Source organism: Sebastes umbrosus, chromosome 5 (assembly GCF_015220745.1).
Source record: "Sebastes umbrosus isolate fSebUmb1 chromosome 5, fSebUmb1.pri, whole genome shotgun sequence".
Taxonomy (NCBI): Eukaryota; Metazoa; Chordata; class Actinopteri; order Perciformes; family Sebastidae; genus Sebastes; species Sebastes umbrosus.
In genome coordinates, this window is record NC_051273.1 from 20,319,831 (window position 1) to 20,347,704 (window position 27,874).

The window sequence follows — 27,874 nt, forward strand, 5'->3', positions numbered from 1 at the left end:
TGTGCTGAGTATAACATCCCATCGGTACTGGTAAATGTCTTCTTGCCCAGTGGACTACCTGATTAAGAAAGCCCTGAGTATGGGTGTTTAGCATTTATCTAAATATGTATCAATATTGATGAAACCTAATAATTCAGTGAGTCTTTGAATACTGCAGACATTTCCTTACACTTTTTGCAGTTTTTGCTCTAATATACACAACATCTGGGTGACTTTCCTTTTAAACACTTTATTGAGATGGCTGATATCTATGTTAGTCCTGTGAATATAAGATAAGAGATAAGATAAGATATTCCTTTATTAGTCCTGCAGTGGGGAAATTTTGCAGTGTACAGCAGCAAAGGGGATAGTGCAAAAAACAAGATGCATCAGCTCACACAGTAAAAAAAAAGAGCTAAACAAAAGTGTAACAAAATATGAACCTTTTAAATAGAAGGAAGTATAAAAAAAGGAGCAGTATATACAGTATTGACAATAAAAATACTTAACAAAATTGCACAAGTGGAAAATGATATTGCACAGTGAGAATGAATGAATGAATGAACTATGAATAACTTTCTTTCAAAAAGAAAAGTGCTACTAAACGGTGACATAATTATTATTTTATTACTTCATTACATACTTTTTTTTAGACATTAATATTCCTCAAAAATATAACCCCCTCTAAAACACACTACCACTTTTTTTTCCTTTTGTTTGTCTTTCCATTAAATATATTAAATTGAGTCTGTTTTGGCTAATTTCCATACAATGTATAACCCATGTGACGTAACCACGCCTCTACGCAATACGTCATTGCGTACGTGCTGATCAGGGCGTGTGTGCGTGAGGTGCAACTAGAGGACGAGCGACCACATCGGCTCCACTCTGGATCACATTCAGCTTCCTACATCTCCTGCTGGAAGTCCACAAGAAGATTCATCCCGTCGTAGTTAACTAAAACGTTTACTCGACGATTTAGTAACTACTACATAATCAACTATGAAGCTGTTGTGGGCTGTCAGCGCCCTGCTGCTGCTGAGCTGCTGGAGAGCCAACGCGTCCACAGGTAGGAGACTCGAGCCGCCATGTTGGTGTGAAGATGTAGACTTTGCCTTCACTACGAACATTTACAATGATTCCTGCTTTGTTAACGTTACACGAGAGCTGTGTGTGTGTTTTAATGTCTTTTTAATTCAGCTTACATTATTACAAAATGTCTCCAGCGTTTAATAAGAAACACAAATATTATTAGTGTTGTTGCTAAGCAGCATAATTTAGCTAATTTACTGTCGCAAAAATCCTTCCGGACGGTTAAACAGCCGGTTCGTGACAACGGCTAAACCGTATTAACATGAGGCTGAATGTGTTTTCTTTCTTTGTCTCATTTTTTTTTACAGAAGGGGATTTAAAGTGAGATATCTGCCAAACGTTTTGCAAATATAGTCGGTCACATGACGTTAATTTAAACCGTATGGTGGTTCAGTTTGTCCACTGAACTCGCTGTTGCGTAACGTTTACGTTACAAAACGGTTGCTATGCATTAGTTATTATCATTAACAGTTTCTCTTTCACTAAAGGTAAAATAATCTTTTGGTAAATATGTCCTCACAGTCTTATATTAACCTGGCTGGCTTGTGTAACGTTACAATCATTTACAGCTTCCTCCCTTAAATGAAGGGAGAAATGACCTACCACAGTTTGACCTGGGTACTGTGTATTAATAAACAGCTCTTTGTTTGGTAACAGTGATCATAATAATCAATTGTCAGCATTGTGATGACAGCTATTATGGCAAATAACAGACATTTCCATATAGGCAGCAATATTTACAGAGCTACTTAATTGCTTATTTTGTCTCTGCTAGCAATACAAATGGCAGCAGTGTTTTTAATTATATTAAAATGCTACCTTACAATTATTGTCCAAGAATGATCACCCCAATGAGTATTAAAATGGACTTGCATATATACAGTATAACGCCTTTCTAGTCTTTTGACCACTCAAAGCGCTTTACACTACATGTCAACATTTACCCATTCAAACACACATTTTATTTTTATTTTTTTATTTAACCTTTATTTAACCAGGTAGTATTCATTGAGATTAAGAATCTCTTTTGCAAGAGAGACCTGGCCAAGACAGCAGCATTTAAACATACATTAAAGTTTCAGACGCCACAACATAAAACAAAAGCAAAATAAATACATGGCATAATATCATACAAAACACATTAAAATCAAGTGTTTGAAGCCAACGTTAAAGTGAAAATATTCAGAAACACAGACAGCTCCCGATTGACTCTGCTTCTAGGTCTTTCATTAATGTTTTAAATTCATCAAAAGCAATCAGATTTTTCAGTTTCAACTTAGCTTGCAGTGTATTCCAGGAGAAGGGAGCAGAATAGCTAAAGGCCATCTTACCTAGTTCTGTGCGGACCTTAGGTACAGATAATAAGTACAGGTCAGAAGACATTCATACACTGATGGCAGAGACTGCCATGCAAGGTGCTAACCTGGCCATCAGGATCCAATCTAAATTCTCATTCATACACCGATGGCGATGGTCTTCGCGAGCAATTTGGGGTTTGCAAGTGTCTTTCTCAAAGACACTTCAACATGTGGACTGGAGGAGCCAGGGATCGAACCTCCGACCTTCCGGAGGGCGACCCGCTCTATAGTATAATGATAGTCAACACATACAACATTGTGGTCAGTCAGGATTTTAATGTCTTGTGTGTTGTCATGACACATTAATACCTTTTACTTACTTAAAATGGAATAATGTTGAAATTACTGAGCTTTTTTTGCTATTGAGATTTAGCACTGAAAGAGCTACTCACAAATATTTAAGAAAACTTCAAAATATCCAAACTGAGTCATTTTCTTCTCTGCGTTCCGTCATCCCAAGGCAGTTAAGAGAGATGGGCAACTACGGACTGTCAGTGACATAATATGTTGTAAAACTATGGGCTATTAAAGTCAAATGTGCCCTTTATTTGGCAATGTTTCCTAAAGTGTGGGTAAAACTGGGTAACCTTCATTTTGCAGAAAGGTGGTACCAGCAACCAGTCTGTTGTTGGATGTTGTGTAAATGTGAGTCAGACACATACAAGGAGCCCTCATGTCGCTCGTTTCCTGCTTTGGTAACGACAGCTCTGCAGTAGATCAGGAGTAAAATTAGATTTCCCTAGAGTTTCAGCCTCTTCTCCATGAAAGTGGGTTGTTATGATGATGAGACAGGCAGGCAGGTAGGCAAGGCTACCATGTGTGAAAAAGGCACATGTTTTAAGCACTGGGTGTCCCAGTAATTTGGTAAATGGTGATGCTTAACCTGCTCTCACTTAGATTATCCTTTTATGATAAAAGCCTGCAGTCTGAGCAGTAGCACTGACAGTGACAGGTTGTTGTTTTTTGGGTGTGGGAGTTGACAGCTTTCTCTATAGTGGTGACAAATCTGTGGTATTCCACTCCACATAAACAGACAGACTTGAAAGATCAGATCACATCCATTGGATTTATGTAGGCTGAATGTGACAAGTACAGTATATCCCCCCTCCACACAAGTTGTTTATCTCAAAACAGTGACTTTGACCAAATATTCCTGAAATTGCCTCTTTAAACGGTGTCTGTTTCCATGCGTCACTGCTTTCATCACGTTGAAACCACCTACATCCATCTTCTATTGGAAAGGACGTTACATTGTACTAGCTTTTCCTGTTCAGCGTGAAAATTTCAATGTACTTTGTTACTCGAGTGTTGAAAGTGGCCTGAGGATTATATGCTTTTGTCTTTGTATGTATACCTTTGTCTTTTCAAAAGGCTCAGTAAATTCCTCCTCGAGTTGTTAATTTTCAACCAGCTGGTTGAATGAAACAATGAACTCTCTATAAAGATAAAGCATGTATCCCCATAGTTTGGGTTTATTTGCTCCTCTGTGTCCTTTTTTTGCTTGACAAATATAACTTTTCCCCCCTTGTATGTTAAAAGTATAGATTTCCACGCTTTTTTTTGTACATTGTTCAGACATTTAGCTTGTTATTGACCATATGTAAACAAAGAATATCAACTATGGAATTTGTTCTCTGAAAGGGCTCAAACCACATGGAGCCGGTTCTCATGTTTAAGAGCAGAGGGCTAAAGGCCGTAAACGACACTGTCAATGTGTTTTACATCTATTCACAGTTAGAACTAGGGCCTAGAGACTATATTTAATTTTGCACTTTTCATTTCGCATGCGCTACGAAGGTGACCTTTTATTAGAGGTGGTGGAAGCCACTAAGCCAGAAAGGTTACATGATGATATGAGTAGAGACTCAGGCTCTTGTTGACAAGTTCTGCCTGTTTTGTTTTGTCTTTAATTGATTTCTGCTGACAGTTCTGGTTGGAGTGTTTTGAAAATTGAACTTCTCACACAAAAATAAGTATATTTTCATCAAGGCAATGTAGAAAAAGTGATGTGCATGTTTAAAAAAAAAGACAGATATGTGAGTTTACAGTGAGATCTACAGGATGATTCTGGTTTGTGTTAGTTGAGGATTTTTTTTCTGAGAGGAGGGGAGCAAGCTGGCCGTGATTTGGCCTGTTGCGTGAGAATGTTATTTTTCTCTGGACCCGCCTAAGTGTATAACTCCCCTGAACACCACTGACTGGCCAAAGAAGTCCCCCATGCCTGCTGTTGGAGAGCTGCAACACTAGGAAGGAAACAAATATCTAAAGAAGTAAATTAATCAGAAGTGATTTAATATAACAGTCAGTGGTTTGTGAGGATTAAAGTGTAGCTAGAAAATAAGTTTCCTGACACAGCCACCCATACACACTCAAGCAGGATTTGACAGCCTAATCAAACTGACCAGCACATTTCATTCAAAACAATACATATATTCCTTTTTCAATCTGCTTGGTACAGTCAATTGTGCAACAGCTAAAACGTGTTTTTCATGTTATTCCCATGTGAATGTATCAACGTCAAATACTGAATGTTTGCATTTCCCTCTCAGTGGAGATTGACTGTGTTGACTTCCACGTACATTGATGTCACGTGCATAGCCTCCAGAAAATCATTCAGCACAATGTTCTGAAAAATAGCTTTGACCTGGTTTTAACACCCTAACCACTGTTGGGTGACACAAGGCACAGCAGAGAAAAGGCACCAGCCCAGGGCTGGCCAATATGGTTTATAAATAATATCTTGATATTTTAATGTTTTCTCTAAAATACTAGCGTGATCATTCCAGCAAACTAATCTGAACACTCTGAGGTGGTGTACTGCCATACAAGTCAGATTCGTCTTTGGAAATGTATTCTTATTAAGTTTGACTAATTATTCACACTATTGAAATAATTCTTTCTCCAAAATACAGTTTGCAGGCGCTATTTTAAATTATCTTTAATTTTATTTAATGTTTATTCATTTTATAAGCTTTTATTTTGAAGCCAGTTCTTACCCGCTCTTACCGTAATGCCTAATATATACTCGTACCGCAGAACAACGTGGGGGCTAGTTTGACCGTCTTTTGAAGTGGAGGCTGGCATCTTCTGTCACCGTTTCTGACCTCAACACGAAAAAAAATAGCTTTGGTGTTTCACCTCTTCCGCTCTTTCTAGGCTCTTTCCCGGTTCCCTGCTTCTTTCAGGTACAAAAACACATGCCCCTTATGCACATCCATGCTCATACGCCATACACAATCGGCCAGTAGATAGTGTCTGTGGGAGAGAGCCACAGGAGAAGCGAAACGCCAAAGCAAGTCTTATGTCGGCACCATAAAAAAATTAAGTGACCGTTAATATTTATACTTAATGTTCGCAATACAGTCATTTACTATATCCCACGTAGAACGAGCCACAATACATTGAGTATATTCAATATATCAACCACCCCTACACCAGCCCAAAATCCTTACATGTCCTAAGGCTTTCATGGATTTTCTTTACTTAATTTTATTACATGAAATGTTTTTCATTTCAACCTCATCTGCTTTTTTCTTCATGTTCTGTTTCATTCATTACATATTGTTATGATTTCATGGGAATGCTATTGGATGCTTTTAATGTTTTGTTGTTGTCTTTGTGTTTTTTTTTTTGTTGCTATACCTGCCTTTAGGGATGTCTTGATCAATCTTTTTAGGCCCCAGTTTCAACATTTATTATTCAGTAATTGCTAATACGAAGCCTTTAAATGGAACAAATTCCCATATAAGGGCACTTAATTTGGTAAATTACATTGACATAAAAGTCCACTGATAACAGATTCACCCAAGGATAAGAGGATCACCCAAACCTAATAGTAGTCTACTCTCATTGACATAAATGGGCAAAATATTAGGATATTAATGCAATTAGGGCTGTCAATCGATTCAAATATGTAATCGCATGATTGTCCATAGTTAATCTTGATAAATAAAATATGATGCTTTATGCAAATGTATGTACATATTTATTATTGGAAATCAATTAACAACATAAATCAATGACAAATATTGTCCAGAAACCCTCACAGGTACTGCATTTAGCATAAATAATATGCTCAAATTGCAAACTCAAGCCCAACAAGCAAGAAAAAACTCAAACCCAAAACTGCACATGATTATCATAAAGTGGGCATGTCTGTAAAGGGGAGACTCGTGGGTACCCATAGAACCCGTTTTCATTCACATATCTTGAGGTCAGAGGTCAAGGGTCCCGTTTAAAAATGGCCATGCCAGTTTTTCCTCGCCAAAATAAGTTTGAAGCATTATTTAACCTCCTTCACGACAAGCTAGTATGACATGGTTGGTACCAATGGATTCCTTAGGTGTTTTCTAGTTTCATATGATATCAGTATCTTCACTCTAAATGCAATACAATTCAACTGCAACACAAATTTCAGCCTCCAAAATGATTATAACGTTGAGTCAACACCTTTCTAAAATGGTTTGAACAAAAATTCAACATTGAAGCTTGATGTAAATAATAAATTAGAAACTAAATGTATGGCTTGTCGCTGTGCTCTCAGATCAGCTCAGGTCATCCCTAATGCTTTTTATGTTGCATTTCTTATTTTTGTCTTGATGGGTCAGAGTACCAGGAATGATCAAAACATTTCCCAAAATAATTGGATGAAAAATGCTGCTCTGATTTGTTTTCTATGTGCGTACTTTCATATTTTCATTTCATTTGTGTTTTATTAACTTTGTTTCTTTGTCTTTCTTTTTTTCCTATTTGCTTGTCTTTCTTCCATCACGGCCTTTTATCACCAATCCATGAAATCACCTGGCTTGCTTTAAACTCACCACATTAACAACAACATTTTTGAAATCTCTGTTTGCTGGGCTGACTGTAAACGGTACTCAGCGGGTTTTATCAAATGTCCCCTGTCTCAGATGAAGCTGATCAGTGACAGCGCAAAGCTGCATTGTGAGGTGATAGGGAACCCCATCCCCGAGGTGCAGTGGTGGTTTGTAGAGGGTGAAGAGCCCAACGAGACCTTCACCCAGCTCTTTGACGGGGCACGGGATAACTGTGTGCAAATCAATGCCACATACATAGCCCACGCCACGAGCACCATTCACCTCACTAGCCTCACCCTCAACGACTCGGGCACGTATGAGTGCCGCGCTTCCAATGACCCCGACCGCAATGAACTGAAGAAGACGCCAAAAATCAAGTGGATCCGCTCGCAGGCAAACGTTATTGTGATCGAAAGTGAGTGGCAGAGGAAGCATGAGGAGACTCCGGTCAAAGTAGCTTGGCTGGTATCTCCTCATTAGTGAAGTCCTGGACATTCAGCTCCCGTTACACTCAACTCCCATAATTCCCGGTCCAATAGCCTCTCCATCCCGCCTCACCCAGTACACACTCTCCCTCTTCTCCCCTCAAAAGCTCCAAGTTTGTCCTGTAGTAGAATCCGAACCTGGTCATAGAGCGTGGCCGGACCGCTCCCTAATCCTGTATTACCCGACACAGAACTTGTCTTCAATCTGATGCCTTTTTTTCCCCCTGTTTCAAGGTTTAGGTACCACTATGATAGGTTTACTTGCATATAATACTGGTCAGAAGGTTGGAAATTTGCAAATTGCTCCTGCAGGAAAATTATTGCATATGAACAAAATATGAATATTTAATTGTTCATAGAAAAAACAAAAAAGGGGTGTCAGATTTCTTGATTAGTATTGCTTCTTGGTAGATATTTATTTTGCTAGCGTTTTCCTAGCATCTTCCTTAATTGATACTAACATTCAGGGTTGGAAATTAACTTCTTTGTCGACCTGCATCTGTGTCTGGTAGACTCCAAAATCTGCCAGCCATTCAATATACTGTATTACCATTGTTTTTTTGCCTGGGGAGTGAAGCAAATCTAGCTGCCACTTGCATGTTTTACCAGCATTTGGCTGGTGCTAATTTCCAACCCTGCTAACATTGGCAATGCCCCTTTTGTTTATGCTTGTAGCCCATTCCTGTGGTGTATACCCTACTGACATGTAGGCACAGAAGATGGCAACTACTCATTAAAATCTTTCTGCCTTGTGGTCCAGTATTATTTGTTAATTTTGAAGAATTTATTTCTTCACCCATTTGAAGCAAAAATACTTAATTATTACATTTCATCATGTGATTGGCAGTGATACTGCCAATAGTAATTCATCCCCCTGTTGTTGCGTCTTCTGCATGTATTTAAAGATCTTTTCCCCATGACCTTGTTGTAGCCTACAGTATCTACTAGATTTCCAGTATAACTCCTATTCTCCCCTCCATTCTGCTGATGGTGGGACAGATCTCCCCAGTTTGGGGAGCTCTTTCCACCTTTCTTGGAAAGTTTTGTGCATTTGTTCAAAAGTTGTACCGTTTTCCTGGTTTCATTTGTGAGAACGGATTAGTTTTCCTTCTCAAACTTGGTGTACTTAAGTGGTTGACCACTTAACACTCAACAATTGTCATCTCAACAAAATCCTAATCTATATTTACACCCTGGCGAGAAGAAGAATAACAACTGAGAAACAATTATGTCTCATAGTTGACCTCTTCCACCCTGCTTACCTTGTATTATTTGATCATCAATGAGTGTGAGCATATGGCACAGGGCTGTCATGTACATGGTATGCCCTATGACATTGTGTTCCATCAAACCATTCATTTCTGTAAAGACAACTGTTGAGTGTCGAGCCAAAATGTAAATTAAACGATATCCTAAAAAATGATGCACCCAGTGATAATGATACATTTCAAGGTAATACCTTCAGGTCAGTAATGAAGGGTATTAAGACAACCATTCTACCCTACAAAGACGAGAGCTGTAGCTACACATCACAGTGCAGATACTGTGGTTTGACTTGGTTTTTATGTCAATATGTCAGCTTTTTTCACGGAAATTACACATTTCAATAGCACAATTTTTTTTATATAGTTAAACAGATGTCAGATACAGGTTAAAACAAAATTTTGACCAAATGTAGTTACTGGGTTTTGCCTTTGTAGGGAAGCATTGATGTCTAAAACCTGCAAACCCGTTGTTTAATGCCAATAAGCTGACATTTTAGATGCTAGAAAAGAATGATAAATAATTCATTTTCCCCTCTGTGTTTATCTTAAGTCCCCACAATCATTGCTGAACCTCTTGAGGTCAGCAACCAGACCTCCGCAGTCCTCCACTGCAACCTGACAGATTCCAACCTTCCCGTCAAGGGCTCCCACTGGATGCACAACGGCAAACTCATTGAAGACACCAAGTCCGCTGATGCCGCTTCATACACAATCCTTAGGTAAGTAGCTCCAGCCACCCAAGTGTGCCATATGGGCAGATCTGCCCTGCAGTTATTTTAGCACAATAAACACGCTCATCCTCTGATAGTTATAGAAGTGTCCTTTGTCTTGAATCTGGTTGTGTTTTATGTGCTGTTTCCTTGGGCTGCTCGAATATGGCACAAATCATAATCACGATTATTTTGGTGAATATTGAGATCACGATTATTTAACACAATATTTCATTAACTTTGGAAATATATGCATTTAGAAAGAACATATTGTAGCCTACATTTAAGAGTTAAACCTCTGGTCCGACCACCGTGTAACACCGTCTACCGCGGCAAGCCTAGTTGCAGCGCACCAAAGAAATACGGCCGGCGAGGGCCAGCCAGAGCCGGGGAGAGATCTCACGAGGGGATCCTCACACGCTGTGAAGGAAATGGGAGCGCTGGATTTATGACACGTTTAAGACAAAACGAGTACATCATTGCAAAAAGGAATGAGGCAAAATAATCGTTTTATGTTGATTATCTTGTTTTCATTATCGTTGTAAGCCGAAATTGAAATTTGATTAATTGCACAGCCCTACTGTTTCCCGCTAACTTGTAAAGCAGAAGAATTCCTTATTTTCCCCTCAGAGGCCTGTTTATGTTCTGGACAACTGTGCAAATTCACTGATTAGCAGTACTGAGTGAATGAACCATACAAGAAAATGGCAAGCCCAGCTGGCTGTAATACTTTAAGATGTCCTGTGGATGACTTAGAAGAAATTTTCACAGCCAAGTGAGCTCTGTTGGCCTTTTTTATGTCCTGCTCTAGTCCTTTATTCTGATTCTTATGCTGTCCCTTTCTGGCTCTGTTACTACAGTCAATATCCATCTTTATCCTCTAATGTTCGCTCCCTCTCACTTTGCCTTTTGCTCGTCTGTCGTCCCTCCCCCTTTTCAGTGCTCTCGCCTCGTCCCTGGCTGCCTCCATTAGCAGCAAAGCTAGCTGCACCAGTCAGGCATTCACCGCTCTTGATTAGCAGAGAGATGGAGCGTGCAGTCGTGCAGCTTTGCCAGTAGTCTTGGCAGCAGGGATAAGCGCCTCTAGCAGTGTGCTCACTTGCCCTGACCTTAATTCCCCATTAGAGAGAGCAGGCAGAACTGTACGGGACAGCAGCACCAAACAACAGTGGGATTGTGATTACCAGGGGAAATTTGAAATATTTGTTGCATGGACAAGCAGCTTTATTTTTACCCCATGGCTCTTGAGCATAAACACGGTTCTATTGTGAATTTTCTACTTAGCTAAGTGGAAAACTAATCACTGTCATTGAAGTGACATCAGCAGAATTGCTTAGAAGTCCCCACCTGCTAAATGCTATTTTGCTAGGTCTGCAGAGAAAAATTCACATGACTTCTTTATCTTTCCATAGTTTGGACAAGATCACCCACAGTACTAGTGGGAAGTATGAATGTGTGTTCCTGACAGACCCAGAGGCGAAGCAGACAATTGAAGTCAAAAGTAAGTTAATTAATGAATATCACAGATCGAAGTTGCATTCATTGAAGTCATTTCATTACACGTTCATGTCCATGTATACCTTGGGGTTTTTAACTTACATGGTTGCAAATGCTATGTTTTTATAGTTACAGATCAGGTAGCTTTTATATAAAGTAAATATGCTTAGTCGGTGTTACGATTATGAGTGGGTCCTTTGAAAATGTTCACCCCTTTTTAAGGGGTGGGTGGCCCCAAAAAGTTTGAGAACCCCTGGCTTAGATACAATCTCAAAGTCAAGATATTCAGTGTTAAGTACTGCTAATATTTAAGGTATACTTCATGATCTGGATGTGGCTATTTCTTCACAACATCAAGTATAGATAGTGCCCTATGCATTTACCTGGAATACATCTCATTTATTTTATGCTTGAAGCTATGATAATAAGCAAGCCATTACTCACAATTTGAAGGAAGTTTATGTTTATTTTTCCCCTCTGTGCTGTTGTGCAATTCACCATTAGGCAAAATTATTCTGTGCCAATCCCATCTGAAAACTGGGTGTCCTCTGCACATGCAGCAGATAAGGGAACAATCGCGAGGGTGACAGTTTCATAGTGAATTTAAATTAGGCATCATAGGAATGTTTAAACAGAAACAACTGTGAATTGATCATGGGAATCAATAAAACAATGTTTATCATTAGGAAGGTAGCTCATTCCAATCACTTCTTAGTTTCGAGTTCTTATGTGAAGGTGCCTCTTGCTCCAGCATAAACATTTAAGGGGAGTTCATTTATTTAATCACAAACTTTTATGTTCTAATTTGAATGCGTTTCTCCCCTGGCTGTAGCACTCCCCCATGTTGCTGCCTACAAGCACTCCGAGCACGGCAATGAGAACGACAAAGGGGTGATGATCTGTGTGAGCCATGGCTATCCACTGCCTACTGACTGGACCTGGTTCAAACAGGAAGACGGCTACCAAACGGTATGTGTTTCTCAAGCTTGTCATTTTAATTACCTTAAAATTATTCATGATATTTTTGATCCACAGTTCTAAACCAGAGGACATGAAACTAAACAGTTCAGTCACCACAAATATTGTGATGTGTTATAAATTATGTACGTCCAGTACTTCAGTTGTAAAATAAATAATGCAGAATGATCACACCTGTCTTGCTATTTGCGTTACTAACTTAAAAATAACCCTCAGCCTATCATCAACGGCACTACCAACAAACATGAGATCAAGAGCACCCCCAACAAGACCACTCTGATCATTAATGAGCTGAGCATCGAAGGCGACATCGGAGACTACATCTGCTCCGGAACCAACGAACTCGGCACAAACACCGACAAGATCCACCTGCGTGTCCGCAGCCGGTTGGCTGCTCTCTGGCCCTTCCTCGGCATTGTGGCCGAGGTCATCATCCTGGTGACCATCATCTTCATCTACGAGAAGAGGAGAAAGCCCGATGAGATCACCGACGGTACGTACACCATGCTGCCTTCACCGCTACACATTACATCAACTCTTAGGTTGTTTTCAGACTGACATTAGCACTGTGTGATAAAACGCTGCTTTCTCATTCATTTCAATGAGACAACTGTGTTGACACAGTGTGGGAGAGTTCTGGCAAAAACAAGAGGAGAAAAAAGGGCGAGTCTTGGCACATAAGTTGATCATCCGACACTGCACTGCATTTATCAGTCAAATGTGTGCAAGGTCACACTACCTGAACAGGTTAATTGTACTGTTTTTATCTTGCAACCATAAGATGAAGTGATTACAGCTGTGATATCTTACCCCAGTTGTTTGTCTCATAGTACTATAAAGTGCTATTGATGCTATAACTGGGCCTCTGAGGTCATATTTAATCTTTTCACCAATGCCTGAAGCGAACATGCCACCACCAGTGCTGTCACTTTTTTTACACGTGCTGTTTTCGGTCTGAACAGCCACTTAGAGCTGAGAATTTTATTTATCATTTGGCCACAATTGTTGGTGAATTCCAAAACTTACTGGCCATTTTGCTATTTTTCTAATTACACTGGAAAAATACCCTCATATCATCATGAGTAGTTAGGTATGAAATGTACATTTTTAAGGGTAGATATGGCCATTTCCCAACATGCACTCAACTTCTCTGTCCTCTGTTTTAATATGTGGCTAAACGAATGTAAAGAAGTCTTTCAACTTCCAACGGGACAAAAATGCATCAAACTGTAGGCCTTGTTTACTGAACTGTGAGTTGAGAAGGTTTAGTGCCCCCCAGTGGCAAGTTGGAGACTATTAAGGCAAAGCATTGCTCTTAAAGGTATAGTTTGGATGTTTTGAAGTGGGGTTGTATGAGGTACTTATCCTGACTATGGAGAAGTACCTCATACTACCCCACTTCAAAAAATGCGAATGTCCCCTTTAAGGTGGGGATGTATAGACTGTAGTTGCATGCATTCAATATGAACCCTTATTGTCTTTTGGTTTTGCTATTATTTACATTTTTAAGATAAAGGTCAGGAGTTAGCTTCCGCCTTTTGTATAAACAATCTGTGATAGAAACTATTATTTTTTATTATTTACATTTTTACTTCTCTGTTCGCTGCTGATTTTGCATTTTGGTAAGTGGACAAAAACTGCATGTCAGACTGAAGTGGTTGAGCTGAGATGACCGCGTGGAAAAAGCTATGGGAGTCTGAATGAACTGCTTTCATAGTCGCCACTTCTAAGACGAATGCGCTCAAAGATTTGGTCACTCTTTCACTGGCCCTGCAATCAGAGCAAGTTTAAATATTACCTTTCCACTTCCTATTGGTCCTTTTTAAAAAAAAAAATCATGTGTTTGAGCCAATGAAAGAGTCAAATGAGACATGTGAAGCTAGTGTAATGGTTTGACATGAACTTGGAACAGGTTGAAAAGTGCGAGGTTTCAGCATTCTGTCTGCATGCCTTCTGCATCTTGTACTTTATGCATGATAAACGATAGGCAACCCTTTTCTCAAGGTCAGTACGTCATTTACATTTGTCTCATTCGCCACAGAGATAGTGTTACTTTGTGAATACGTGCTCTAGCTCTGCTGTGAATACTGCTGCTATACATGCCAGGTTGTGTGTTAGCTCTGCTAGTTTAAAGGTGTTTACTGTTAAGGCCCAGACGCACCAATCCGACATCAGAGAACTAGCGGCGATGAAGGCTGACTGTTGCGTCGCCTCTCGTTGCCTTTGTCTTGGCCGACAAGTTGCATTTGAACACACCGCGAAGACTACAGCCGACAGCCGGGTAGCACGTACGTTCTGTGCCTGCGTGACATGAAATAACTCTCCACACCAGCAGGCGGCGGTAGTCCGTATTCATCATTCAAAAAGGGAAATTGGAAGACCGAGGACGGCAGATATACAAGCCATTGTTATGATGCAGGAAACAAAGCAGTGCTTGCCGACCATTTTCACACCACTCTCACTCACCACTTAGCTTCATTCCAGATGGTCATATCGCTGTTAAAATATCCGTGTATTGGAATGATCAGATGACATGACGATGAAACAAGAGAAGTGTGTGCCCTCTTTACTTTACTTGTTGGCTTGCGTTCCTCACTTCTGTTTCTCTTCTCGTGCACTGATTCGCTTAAGCTGAACAGCCAATCAGAGCGATTTCTCTCACCGATGAGCTCCGCCGCCGATTCAACATGCTGACTCCTCCCAAAAGCCTCTGACGCGAGCAGACTAGAGCAGATGGTGCGGGACACATCTCAAAAACTGGGCCGACAGACGCTCACCGACAGCCCCAAACTGTCCAACAGCCAACCGTCGGCTTGGTGTGTCAGGGCCTTTAATTCTGCCACTGCAGTGTTCCTTTGGTGTCCTTTGCTTGTATTGCATGAGCCTCTATGATGCTACGGGGTGACTCTGGACAGTGTACAAAAATGTTCATGAATGGCGATGTTCAAATCTTATTACAGATTCAAAGAGACAACTCAAGAGACACAGTAGTTAAGCGACAGTCTTTGTTGCGCAAATGATTTTCTAAGGATTTATTTAGTTGTATGATTCATTTTCAGAAACAGGCGGGCATGCTTCAGTTCATGTTTAGTTGGATTTAACCTCATTGGAATCATGTTGCAGAGGATGTCATGCTCTAACATTTGCTACCATCATCTGTGGGGAAGGGGGGGAGAGGGGGGGGGGGGGCATGTGTTGCTCACACCAGTAACCGACATGTAACCTGCTATCAACTGACCCTTGTTTTTGTTTTGCCCTCCTTCATTGATCGCTTACAGATGACGACTCAGGCGCTGCTCCTCTGTAAGTACATTCGGCAGCATCTTGAATGTCACTAAAGATTTTGTATTTATTTTTTTTACAGAACTCATGTTTGCTCTATAATGTGTTTTTTTTCAGGAAGAGCAATTCTACTGAAAATCACAAAGACAAGAATGTGAGGCAAAGGAATTCTAATTAGAAGCTGAAAAAGGTGCGTGAAACTATGAAGTTCTTCTTGAAATGTAACTTGAACCGGGCTTAGACTACAGGAGTTTTCTGGAAGGGAAATCCAGTCCGTTCAGCCCTGATTATCTGGTAATTGTAGTATATATAGTATACAGTCCGACACAAAGGTATTCTAACGTTATGGGTTTCATTTTGCAAGATACCTGTAGATTAATTATGCAATATTAGCCAACGTTTTGTTAGCATTCATTTAGCGAGCTTATCTTTGTCCGGATAATTGTGTAGTTGGCATTTGGCTTGTAGATCTTAATGTCATATACCTACCCGCTTGTAAAATAGACATCGGCCTCCAAAGATTTACATATTTTGAACTGCTGACAGGTGTTCACCAACGCCAAAACGCATCAGTGACTGTAATGGGTGGCAAACTGTCAAGGTCCTCCTAATTCATAAGGATCAATATTATAAATTAACTTCAATTTTGTAATTTCCGTTTTGTTTACATCTGCTTCCCCATGAGATCAGGTGAGAGAGATTACGTGAGGTGGTGCATTGCTCCCTCTGGCACGGCTGTAGTGTGTGATGCAACACAATTTTAAAACTCCTGTAGTGTGAGCCCAGCTTTACTGAGGGCTACCTCTCTACTCAGAAACGGTATATAGAAGATAAACCAAATTTAGAATCTGAATACAAGACAAAGCTTTTTGAAACAACTCTAATTCTTCATTCATTCATCTCTATCCTAGATGGACATCCAGATGGCAGTCCAGGATCCAGCTGTTGTGTGGCACATTATACTGTGCACCCTGCAAATTTTAAGTACCTTTTTGTGCTTGGGTGTTGTTAAGGAACCGACTGATTTCCTCTCGTTTTTGTTTTCTTCTATATTCTCCTCCACATTGTGCAGCCACAGAACATAGCGTGAAGTAATTTTTCTGCTTGAGGCCGCGGGGCAAATGTTGCATGAGTTTAAATGCCGTTATAGCAAAGTGTGTGTTTGTTGTGAAATCATTAGACAGATCATGTGAGGAATGCCTCTTTGTGGTTATTTTTCTGTTGATGCTAATGCTTCCTACACTGACCTCACAATTGTCGGTCTTTGCTTTTACGTTCTCCAATCAGGAATGTTTACTAAAGCAGCACAAGTTCTGTTTTTGAGGATCTGAACCAGCTCTGATCCGGACACATCACTGCCATTCTTACAGCAACGACCGGAGTGCGTTTGAATTCACACGTTTGACCTGTTCCTACACCACCGTAAACCTCCCTTAGCAGAGTTTTATGCTTTGCCTTAATACTAACAAGCACCATTTCTCTTTTGTGTACAAATGTGACACCACAAATGAAATGCAGAAAAGATTTAATGTCTGCTAGGTTTTGTTGCCATACGAAATTATAATTCTTTTTAGTAGGAAAGTCTTTTAATTCAAGCTTTTATTTCCTTTTTCCTATTCACATATTTAAAAATCAAAGTTTTAGTCATGTTTTTGTTGTCACATCCAGAGTAAAAAATTTATTGTGGACCAAGTTCAAAAGATGTAACATCTGTTACTTCTCTTGAATGCAACTTGAATACTATATATTAATATTTCAGTTTAGTACAGCAGATAAACATTTTTCTCTCACTCACTGTGATCTGAGATAAAAACATTAGTGTGCGATTGTTGGACCACTTTGTTCCCTTCACTGTGTAGATGATTCTGAAGCCATATGTTCCATTTAACCCGATTAGTGTTGTGATTGGATGTTACCATTTCAGAGTTACACAGATTAAAAAAAAAGACCTAGCCAGAATTGTGTGAATTGTTGTACCATCCAAGTACATGGAACACCATCTGTTGTACAACTTGCACAAACTGAATAAAGGTATTCGATTTTACATGTTTGTGTTCTTAACTTTTTACTCACATCAAAGGATGACTTAGAATAGCAGGTTGAAGAAGAACTGCGTAAAAGGAGGCCTAAATAGCTGCACGGAAGATCAGAATCAGCTTTCGTTTGTAGGATTCACTGCCCTGCAAACTAATGCTGTCAGTGTATCCAGGAATAACTAGTACAAAAACAGTCAAACTTCACTACAAGTCAAATGTGTTTTGAGAAGAAATCCAAAGCATGTCATCAAGCCTGACATCCAAATGTCTTTTACCTAAACGTGAAGAGCAAAGAGTCTTAAGAAATTCACTGCAGTTGTATGAGTATTGGGCCTAAACGTGCTCAAATCCATTTTTTAAAAAAAGTTTTAAAATGTTCTACCAAAATGGCTCCAAACCATGTTTTCTTATTGACTTTATCTTGCACACATTCCTGTTTCAGGCCAAGATAGACATGCAACAAAAGCTAATAGAAAGCAATGGTATGTGACCCTTTTTCTATGTTTAATGTTTTCGGGTTGTCCGTTCGTATGCACACGTGTCCGTCTGGTCCATTCTCGTGAACACCGTATCTCAGGAATTCCTTCTTCAAATGGCACAAACGTCTACTTGGATTCGAGGATGAACTAATTAGATTTTGGTGGTCAAAGGTCAAAGCCAGTGTGACCTCACAAAACATGTTTTTTGCCATAACTCAAGAATTTATATAACAATTTAATGTCTAGCAGGATACAATGATGAAGTGAGGACATTTTGGACAGTCATGGATGTAAACTGCAACTTGACTGGTTGGCGGAGACATACACCCGCGAGGCAGTCATTCCATTTATCAATATAACTTTGTGCTTCCTTACTGTATAAAGGAGGTTTTAGAATTACATTTATCTTGGCAGTAGAATAGTCAGTTATATCTGATTCATAGCTGTTTACATTTTGTCCAAAACAACCGCTCCATAATTCTTAATCGCACCACAAAATCAACCTGTGGTTTGGTACTTTAAGTATTCTGAGAGTCACGCCTTTGATTTTTAGAGCTGAGGCGATTAGTCAATCAACAGAAAATGAAATTGCAATCAATCTTTAAGCATTTTTTAAGCAAAAAAAATAATATACTCCTGGTTCCAGCTTTTCCAATGTGAGGATTTTCCGCCCTTCTTTATCTGATGTGATCGTAAACTAAATATCTTTGAACTGCCGGTCAGACAAAACAACACATCTGAAGACGGCTTCAGGAAACTTTTTTCCCCCACAATTTTCTGACCAAATGATAAATTGAGCAAATCATTGGTAGATTAATCTATAATAAATAAATTAGGACTGTCAATCGATAAAAATAATTAATCGCGATTAATCACACTTTTTTTTTTTATCTGTTAGTATTTAATTTCTGTAAGTATTTAATACTCTTATCCACATGGGGTGGACAAATATGATTGCTTTATGCAAATGTATGTATATAGTTATTATTGTAAATCAATAAGAATAAGATAATAAAATAAGACTGCAGCAAAAACAACAACAAAAAAAACAGTGAATGCATCTGTTAAGGGGCTGATGTGCAATTAGGGTCCAGAATTGGTGATGTCACAAAAGCATCAGGTTATTACAAGATATTAGTATTTCCTCTGAGTCCTAATGGGTAGTGTTAGAGCCAAAACTGATTTTTTAAATTATATTTATGTAAATATATGAATATCATTTAATTTAGTTATTATTAATTATTATTTCAGTCTAGTTTATTTAGTCTTGTTTCATTCTATAGTGTAACACTGTGTATAGGTGGAGCCACAGGAAGGGCGTGTCTCATTCATTAGATGCAGGTATGGACCTCTCATTGGGTGTGGCAAGCAGCAGAGCGAATAGTGACCTCAGTGAAAATGTTTGTTTTGGAAGATTAAACGCTGACAAATGGAGTTTAATACGTGACTTTTTTTCGTGTCATGGATTTATGAAGTGCTTACATCGATTTTATTCCATAAATAATTTGTTAATGGACTCTCAAACGACGGAGATATTGGAATTATTCGAGCCTGAGAGGCGCAGTGCGTCTATTCCTCCACTAGGTGAAGCCATTTAACCAAGGATGATGGACCCTCGACTATACTGGCAGACTGTCAACCTAAAGCAACAGGCAGCTGCTGTTAAAACACCTTCTCTCAGTGAGGGAAGCCTAGTATTACTATGGATCAGCTGACCATGACCGGACAGGTTATTGGCTGATACCTGAGATCAACTGTGGAGGACAGAAGATGGAGAACTTTGGTGGTTTAATGTGACCTTCATCTGTCACCTTTGTCCTTGATCCTGTCAGGTGAGTTTATTATTATGTATTTATTTATTTATTTATTAGATAAATAGTTTTCTTTCAGGTTCCTTTGTTCAACATATAGTTTCTTCAATATAAATCTAATTGTAGCAGCCCAAAGGTGATGCTGCTGTCATCATCTCCATCTCTCTTTTACACACACACACACACAAACACAAGCACACACACACACACACACACAAACAAACACAATAACATAGTTTCTCCAATAATAATAATCTACCTGTAGGAACCCAAAGGTGAGGCTGTCATCATCTCCATCTCTCTTTTACACACACACAATAACAGCAGCCAGGTTGCAGCCATAGCAACGCCACCTGTGCGCTGTTATCCTAAAGTGTGTGTGTGTGTATGTGTGTCTGTGTGCGCGTGTGCGTGTGTGTGTGTGTGTGTGTGTGTGTGTCAGAGTGTGTGTAATGAGTGTGTGTGTGTGTGTGTGTGTGTGTGTGTGTGTGTCAGAGAGTGTGTGTGTGTGTGTGTGTGTCAGAGAGTGTGTGTGTGTGTGTGTGTGTGTGTGTGTGTGTGTGTGCGTGTCAGAGTGTGTGTGTGTGTGTCAGAGTCTGTGTGTGTGTGTGTGTGTCAGAGAGTGTGTGTGTGTGTGTGTGTGTCAGAGTGTGTGTGTGTGTGTGTCAGAGTGTGTGTGTGTGTGTGTGTGTGTCAGAGAGTGTGTGTGTGTGTGTGTGTGTGTGTGTGTGTGTGTGTGTCAGAGTGTGTGTGCGTGTGTGTGTGTGTGTCAGAGTGTGTGTGTGTGTGTGTGTGTGTGTGTCAGAGTGTCAGAGGGGTTGTTTCTGCTTTGAACTCCACACACTCCCTCCTCCTCTTCCTCCTCCTCTTCCTCCTCCGCCCAGTCTCGCCAGGTTCAAGGTGTGTCTCTCTGTCTATCCATCTGTCTCTCTGTCTGTCTGTGTTGTCTTTGTTCCGGCTGTGATGGACGAGGCTGAGGACGGCGAGGAGGAGCCCAAATTCCAGCAGCCTCGACCATCACCTCCACCTCCATCACCTCCATCACCTCAAGTATCCAACAGCGTGGATCACCATGGGTTGACCAGCAGCAGCGGAGGAACCAAGATGAAGAAACTGACTCCAGGAGGCGGAGCTGCGTCCATTACGCGCAAAAACTCCACCAACACCAACAAAGAGCTGTGGCTCCTTCAAGACGAGCAGGACTCTTCCTGCGCACCTGTCAGTGTCAGAGCCAGAGCCAGAGCCAGAGCCAGCAGCAGCTCAGCAGCCTCTGCTGCTCTGTTCATCCGTGGGGATGGTGCTTCTGGAGAGGAGGACTCAGTGTGCCAGGAGGCAGGAGGGACAGTGACAGGAGACGGAGCCATCGGCATGATATGCAACAAAAACGGAGACTGTAGAAGGGACCCAACCAGTTCAGGGAGTCTCTCCTCTCTCCTCTGCAGGCAGGAGAAGCAGCCAGATGATGGAGGAGTAGCAGCAGCAGCAGCCAGCATGGACTGCTCCATCACTTCAGAGGTCAGGATGATGGAGAAGAAGGACTCCAGAGTTTCCTTCTCCAACGCGCCTCCGACCAGTAAAGGACACACTCCGAGTCAGCACTCCAGAAACTCCGTCACGTTTTCCAAAGCGGAGGACGGCTCTCAGATAGTGGCGGATGATGGAGACGACAGAGGGAACCAGACGTACATGCAGAGACAGTTCAGCTCCATGCTGCAGCCAGGAGTCAACAAGTTCTCCCTGCGCATGTTCGGCAGCCAGAAGGCGGTGGAGAAGGAACAGGAGCGCGTAAAGTCAGCAGGGAACTGGATTATCCATCCGTACAGCGACTTCAGGTAGGAGTTAGGTTCATAAACACAGTGCACACACTCTCACATTGAGTTTGCATGGAAGATAAAGAGCTGAACACACTGTCTGCTACTCCCTTTCCATATCAAACTTTATATGAGAAAATACTATAATATAATATCATTTTATTTAGATATTTATTAAGGCACTTTAGCTGTAGCCAAGATGAAAATAAAATAACAAAAATAAATCCAAATAATATTAGATATTTACCCCTATAGGCTATTTTTATTTAGCTTAAAATTCTGGGGGGAAAACTAAGCTTCAGGGGAGAATTTGATCCATCATGAAATATTTTTTATTGATAACAAAGAGGTAACACTTTCCAAATATGAGCAGTCCTTGACTAATCAATTAGTTGATTTCTCCACGAAGAATCACACAAAAGCACCACTTTAAATCTTGTGTTTACCAGAGATGTGCTCATAAGTTTCTTGGAAACAAATACTAAAATATAATATAATATTATTCAGGTATTTATAAAGGCACTTTAGCTGTAGCCAAGATGAAAATAAAATAACAAAAATAACAAGTTAAATAAATCCAAATAATATTAGATATTTACCCCTATAGGCTATTTTTATTTAATTAAAAATTCTGGGGGAAAAACTGTAAACTTCAGGGGAGAATTTGATCCATAATGAAGGATTATTTATTGATAACAAAGAGGTAAAACCTTTCCAAATCTAATCATCAGTTGTGATGTGACGTATGTCATTGACCAAAACAAATTCTACTAACACTCATACGATTGTGTCAACTAATCGATTAGTTGATTTAAGAGACCCACAATAGACCTGTTTTTGTCTTTTTTTAGGGGGGTACAGGGGGTCTTTAGGGGGAGATAGCAGGTCAACAGCAGATGTCACATAGAAGTGGTGTACTGAATCTGAAAGCTGGGAACCTGAAGGTTAATTTGAAATACAGCTCAGCACTGTGTCAAATTGTTCTAGTCATAAATCAGAACAAAACATTAATTAATTAATTATTTAAAATCAATTGCGAAAGTGTATAAGGATTAAGGCCATTACACATTTACTGCAAGCAAAAATTGCTTTGTTTTTGCCCAAAACTGCATGTGATTATCATAAAGTGGGCATGTCTGTAAAGAGGTTGCATATATCTGTATCTTCACTCTAGCTCTAAAACCGAACCTGCTTCAGCCTCTGAGAGACAGTAAAGTCAGTCGGGATTGTGGGTCTCAGGGGGTTAATCAACAGATCTGTAAAACTGAGATTCTCCACAAAGAATCACACAAAAGCTCCACTTTAAATATTGTGGTTACCAGACATGTGCTCGTAAGTTTCTTGGAAATAAGTCATTCAGCATGAAAAAAGCATAAAAACGATTAATCGACTTAAGAAATCTTAGTCGACTAAGACCAAAATGACCAATTAGTCGACTAATTTTCCAGTTTCCCAACTTAAGGGACTGATAAAGACTCAAATATTAGGTTAACTACAATATGACTTATGTATTTGTAACAAGCAAAAAGGCTTTGTTTAACGAGTTTTGTCTTAAAGATAAACTTGAGGTGAAGTTGGTAAAGTTAAATCATTGAGTTGGAATGCGTCTGAACATCTGTTTCAGCACCGAGGACAGCTCCTCCAGTTCTCTCAAGTGTTAAACAGCAGCAGTCTGAAGATGAAGGCAATTATTAGAGCCTTTAACTGGCTGTGACTCAGACTTTGCGATGAAAATGTCATTTAATATAGTGCTGATTAGTGGTTTTGTGGGGAATTATGTCAGGGAACATTCATGACTCAGCAACGCTCTTCAATCAGTTTCTCCTTTTGCTTTGCTTTGCAGGCTCCCACCTACTCTCAGCTGATCAGAGAGCAGTGTAACCTAGGGTTTCTGAACAACCATGACTGTAACATATCGAGGGCTGAAACTGAGGATTTATTTTAGAGCTGTCAAAGTTAACGGGATAATAACGTGTTAACGCAATTTAGTTTTAACGCCACTAATTTCTTTAATGCGTTAACACAACGTGCAATTTTTAGGTTGTAGTGGGCTCAGTTTTTAAAGAGTGAATATACTGGTATCATGTGAAACTATAAAACCGAAGAAATTCATTGGTATCAACCATGTATACTAGCTTGTCGGGATGGAGGCTAAATAATGCTCCAAATTTATGCAAAATTTTGGCAAGGAAAAGCTGGCATGGCAATTTTCAAAGGGGTCCCTTGACCTCTGACCTCAAGATACAGTATGTGAATGAAAATGGGTTGTATGGGTACCCACGAGTCTCCCCTTTACAGACATGCCCACTTCTATGCCTGTGAGTGTTTCTGAATAATATCTGTCATTGTTTTGTATTGTTAATTGATTTCCAATAATAAATGTATACATACATTTGCATAAAGCAAGCATATATTCCCACTCCCATGTTGATAAGAGTATTAAATATTTGAGAAATTTCCCTTTAAGGTGCATTTTGAACAGATAAAAAATGTGTGATTAATCGTGATTACATACTTTAATCGATTGGCAGTCCCAATTCATTTAATCGTCTTGGAGAATTAGATCAGCTTGTTCCATTGATAGCAATTTCATAAAGTCATTTTGCCAGTTCTCCGTGCTAAAACCATTTGGTTTACCTCGTTTCCGGTTCATTAAAAATAATTTGCTTGGCTAGCAGCCAATGTTCAATGGCCATTTTCACACCTTGTATACAAGTTACCGGACAAGGTTTGATATCTACATGAAGAAAACATGATTCATGGTCTTCAGTAATCTGTAAGCGGTTGTTTTGGACAACATGTAGTCAGATATGGAACACAATAGCTGTGATAATTGCTGAGGCATCCTCCATCAGTAGCTCCACTGTTGTGGGTGTCTGTTGTTGTATCTTTCCTGTTATGTTCCTGTCTCTCTGCTTGTCCTTGGTTTGACCTTGTCCTGAGTCAGATGGTATAGGTTACCTCACCAGGAGAAGATACAGTGCACTTAGTGGAAAAAGCATAAAAGATCAGCCATGTGTCACTGTGTTTAGGGGCGACAGTCTCTAACCATCTTCTCCCCACTGCTTTACAGGTTCTACTGGGACTTCTCCATGCTGATGTTCATGGTGGGCAACCTGATCATCATCCCCGTGGGCATTACCTTCTTCAAGGAAGAGACCACCACCCCATGGATCATCTTCAACGTGGTTTCCGACACCTTCTTCCTCATGGACCTGGTGCTGAACTTCAGGACCGGCATCGTGTTCGAGGACAACACCGAGATCATCCTCGACCCCAAGAAGATCAAGATGAAGTACCTGAAGAGCTGGTTCGTGGTGGACTTCGTCTCTTCCATACCCGTGGATTATATCTTCCTCATCGTGGAGAGAGGGATGGACTCGGAGGTGTACAAGACGGCCCGGGCGCTCCGCATCGTCCGCTTCACCAAGATCCTCAGTCTGCTGCGGCTGCTGAGGTTGTCCAGACTCATCCGTTACATCCACCAGTGGGAGGAGGTAAGCTGAGACTCAAGATTCATGATCCAATGAAAGGGTTTGGGTGTTACTCAAACCAGAAGGAGTTAGGTTGGAGAATTAAACTTTATGGCCTAGAACATTATGCTAATAAAGATGACAAAATCATGTATTGGCACTTGGAAAGAGAGAAATACACGAGGGAAGAACACAGCCTGAGCACCGCTGCTGTAGATTGTGTGCTATATTTAGGCAATGGTCGTTGTCACGCTAACCTAAGCCATCCGTACAGCTGTGCCTCTCTGTAACCGGACTGATATGGGATGATATATATGGGCTGATATTCCATAAACAAACATGTTTGGTGATAATATGTCAAATTTGAAATCAATTAGGGATACAATTAACAATTATTTTTGTTGTCCATCAATCTTTCGATTATTTGTTTGGTCTTTAAAATGTCAGAAAATGTCGAAAAGTGTTTCCCAAAGACCAAGATGATGTCCTCAAATGTCTTGTGTTGTCCAAAACTCAAAAGATATTCAGTTTACTGTCACAGAGGAGTAAAGAAACCAGAAAATATTCACATTTAAGAAGCTGGAATCAGAGAATTTAGACTTTTTTTTCTTAAAAAATTACTCAAACCAGTTAATCAATTATCAAAGTAATTGGTGATAAATGTAATAGTTGTGACAACTAATCGATGAATTGTTGCAGCTCTGCTGATGTTCCTGTATAGAAGTAAGCTGCAGTTTGGATATTATATAATAAGTATTTCCCCACCACTTTAAATTGTGTTTGCTCATAAAAATAGACTCCGACTGTGCTCTAATTAATAATACAATATTGGATTCCAGTGCAGTGGTTTATGTCAGAATATGAGTAATTCTGTTAGTACATCAAAACAACCCTCTGTTTAATTAGGACACACAAAAACTGAGGTTTTACCGTGTTGTATAGCAATAAACCTGATAGCTGGATAATAGCTCATTAGAACCCTGATGTGGTTAAGAATTCATGAAAAATTAATTTGAGCTTATTAGTGGGGAAATGAAGAGGGATTTTCCAAAGAAGGAACCACCGGAGACACTAATTACCTTTTTTTTTTGTTCTCAACAAAACAAGATCTAGCTTTTTTCCCTATTTTTATAATTGTTTTAATGTGCAACTACACCAGCTTTCTGATCACATTATATGAAATAAGATAGATGCATCCATATGCTACATAAACACAGTGTCCTGCTATGTGCTCGTATATATAATCCAAAGTGTGTGTTCCCTCTCTCTGAGAATAAATAACCACTGCTCTTCTGATTACAGACTGGTAATTTGAGCTCCACAAGAACCCCAATTACTGATTCAAACACTCGCAGCTGAATGCTGCTTTGCTTCGACTCAGCCTTTTACCCCGATCGGCTCCGTTCTGCCGAGCTCTGCTCTGCTCAGCTCGATCCGAACGCATCTGGCTGTGTTTCCTCTCTGCCCAGCTCAGCTCGGCTCAGCTTAGCTCAGCTCGCCGCGGCAGGGTTTCCTAAAAGATCATCTTAGCGTGGTGATGATTTCACCGCTTAGCTCAGCTGTGGCCAACAACTGTGCTCATAATTTAAAAAAAAGAAAGAGCAGGTTGTGTATTTGTGACATGACTTTTGAATAGACCGGTGTGTGTGTGTTTGTTGTACGGCCAACACAGAAGCAGAGATAAGCGCTGTTGGGAATAACCAGAGCAATTTCCTGAGGCAGGAAGCTCGTATCAAGGCTCTCCACTTGCTGCACATGCCTTAGAGAGGATGCCTTTTTCATGAGCTACAGACAATGATGGTGAACGGGTGGGAGCGGGTGCATGAGAGTGGAGATTTGTGGGAGTAATATTCATCAGGTTCATTCTCTAAACGTTGTCATCTGAATCATCCGTGTGTTTGACGATGTGCAGCAGACAGAAGAGTAGAAAGTACTTTATCTGCGTTTCTCCAGGCTGTGAGTTGTGGTCACAGTAATGTGCTTTGACCTAGATTGTGGTCTGACAGTGACACATGGCCAGGTGCTGTTCGGGTGTCGGGGGGCGGGAGGGGACGTTAGTCCTGGAGCCTCATTAATCATGATGGGAATGCTTCCTAATCACAGAGCAGAGCCTCACACTGTGTTTCCCCTTCGCTTTCTCCAAATTAGCCAAGGCCATTATAGCAGGGAAAAAGTAAAGAAAGTAATGTCTTTGGCATTTGGTCTGTAGTTAATTTACAAGGGGAAGGGGAAACTTGAAATATGAAGAAGAGTGAAGAATGAAGAAGAAACATATATTTGATAAATATTCGAATATCCACCAAGTAGAAACCACACATTGATGCTGAATATATGTAGATATTCTAGATGTGGGGGTTAAGGAGGAGATATTTAGTGCACAGACAGCTAAGATGCGCAGTACTTAAAGGTCCAGTGTGTAACATTTTGGGGCATCTATTTGCAGAAATGGATTATAATATTCATAACTATGTTTTCATTAGTGTACAATCATCTAGCACTAAGAATCTTTGCGTTTACATTATCTTAGAACGAGCGCTTCATATCTACATAGGGAGCAGGTCCTCTTCACGGAGTCCACCATGTTTCTACAGAACAGATAAATCAAACACTGGCTCTAACAAGAGCTTTTAATGTTTTTACGTCACCTGAAGGCCACCGTAGTTCTCCGACACGCTTGTGAAACTGCGGAGTGCAAAACCGTGGTTCCGTTTCCACGGTTTCCTCGGCGGCTCACGTTACCGCAGTCTTGTAAAGGGAGGAGAGAGCGGAGGAGGGGTACTTAGTTGGTTGCAATCTGCAAC

General features: G+C 40.2%; 2 protein-coding genes across 5 annotated transcripts in view; both read left to right on the forward strand.

Moving 5' to 3' along the window:
* Positions 1–801: 801 nt before the first annotated feature.
* bsg (basigin) lies at positions 802–17,507 on the forward strand. Of its 4 annotated transcripts, none has more exons than XM_037769694.1 (9): positions 802–1,048; positions 7,311–7,661; positions 9,547–9,715; positions 11,119–11,207; positions 12,036–12,172; positions 12,398–12,674; positions 15,472–15,484; positions 15,581–15,653; positions 16,375–17,507. In XM_037769694.1, the coding sequence occupies exons 1-8, from the start codon at positions 982–984 to the stop codon at positions 15,639–15,641; spliced, it is 1,164 nt and encodes a 387-aa protein (XP_037625622.1). In that variant the 5' UTR covers positions 802–981; the 3' UTR covers positions 15,642–15,653; positions 16,375–17,507. The 4 variants fall into 4 exon arrangements, with proteins under 4 accessions (XP_037625622.1, XP_037625623.1, XP_037625621.1 ...); XM_037769693.1 differs by having other exon boundaries at positions 803–1,048; positions 15,460–15,484; XM_037769696.1 differs by lacking the exon at positions 7,311–7,661 and having other exon boundaries at positions 809–1,048; positions 15,460–15,484.
* Positions 17,508–20,586: 3,079 nt separating this feature from the next.
* The window catches only part of hcn2b (hyperpolarization activated cyclic nucleotide-gated potassium channel 2b), a 61,126-nt gene continuing 53,838 nt past the window's right edge, over positions 20,587–27,874 (forward strand). Inside the window, exons 1-2 of the mRNA XM_037771010.1 lie at positions 20,587–21,621; positions 24,674–25,097. Of these exons, the coding sequence (XP_037626938.1) occupies positions 20,753–21,621; positions 24,674–25,097 (1,293 nt within the window). The 5' untranslated portion in view covers positions 20,587–20,752. The remainder of the gene's footprint in view (positions 21,622–24,673; positions 25,098–27,874) is intronic.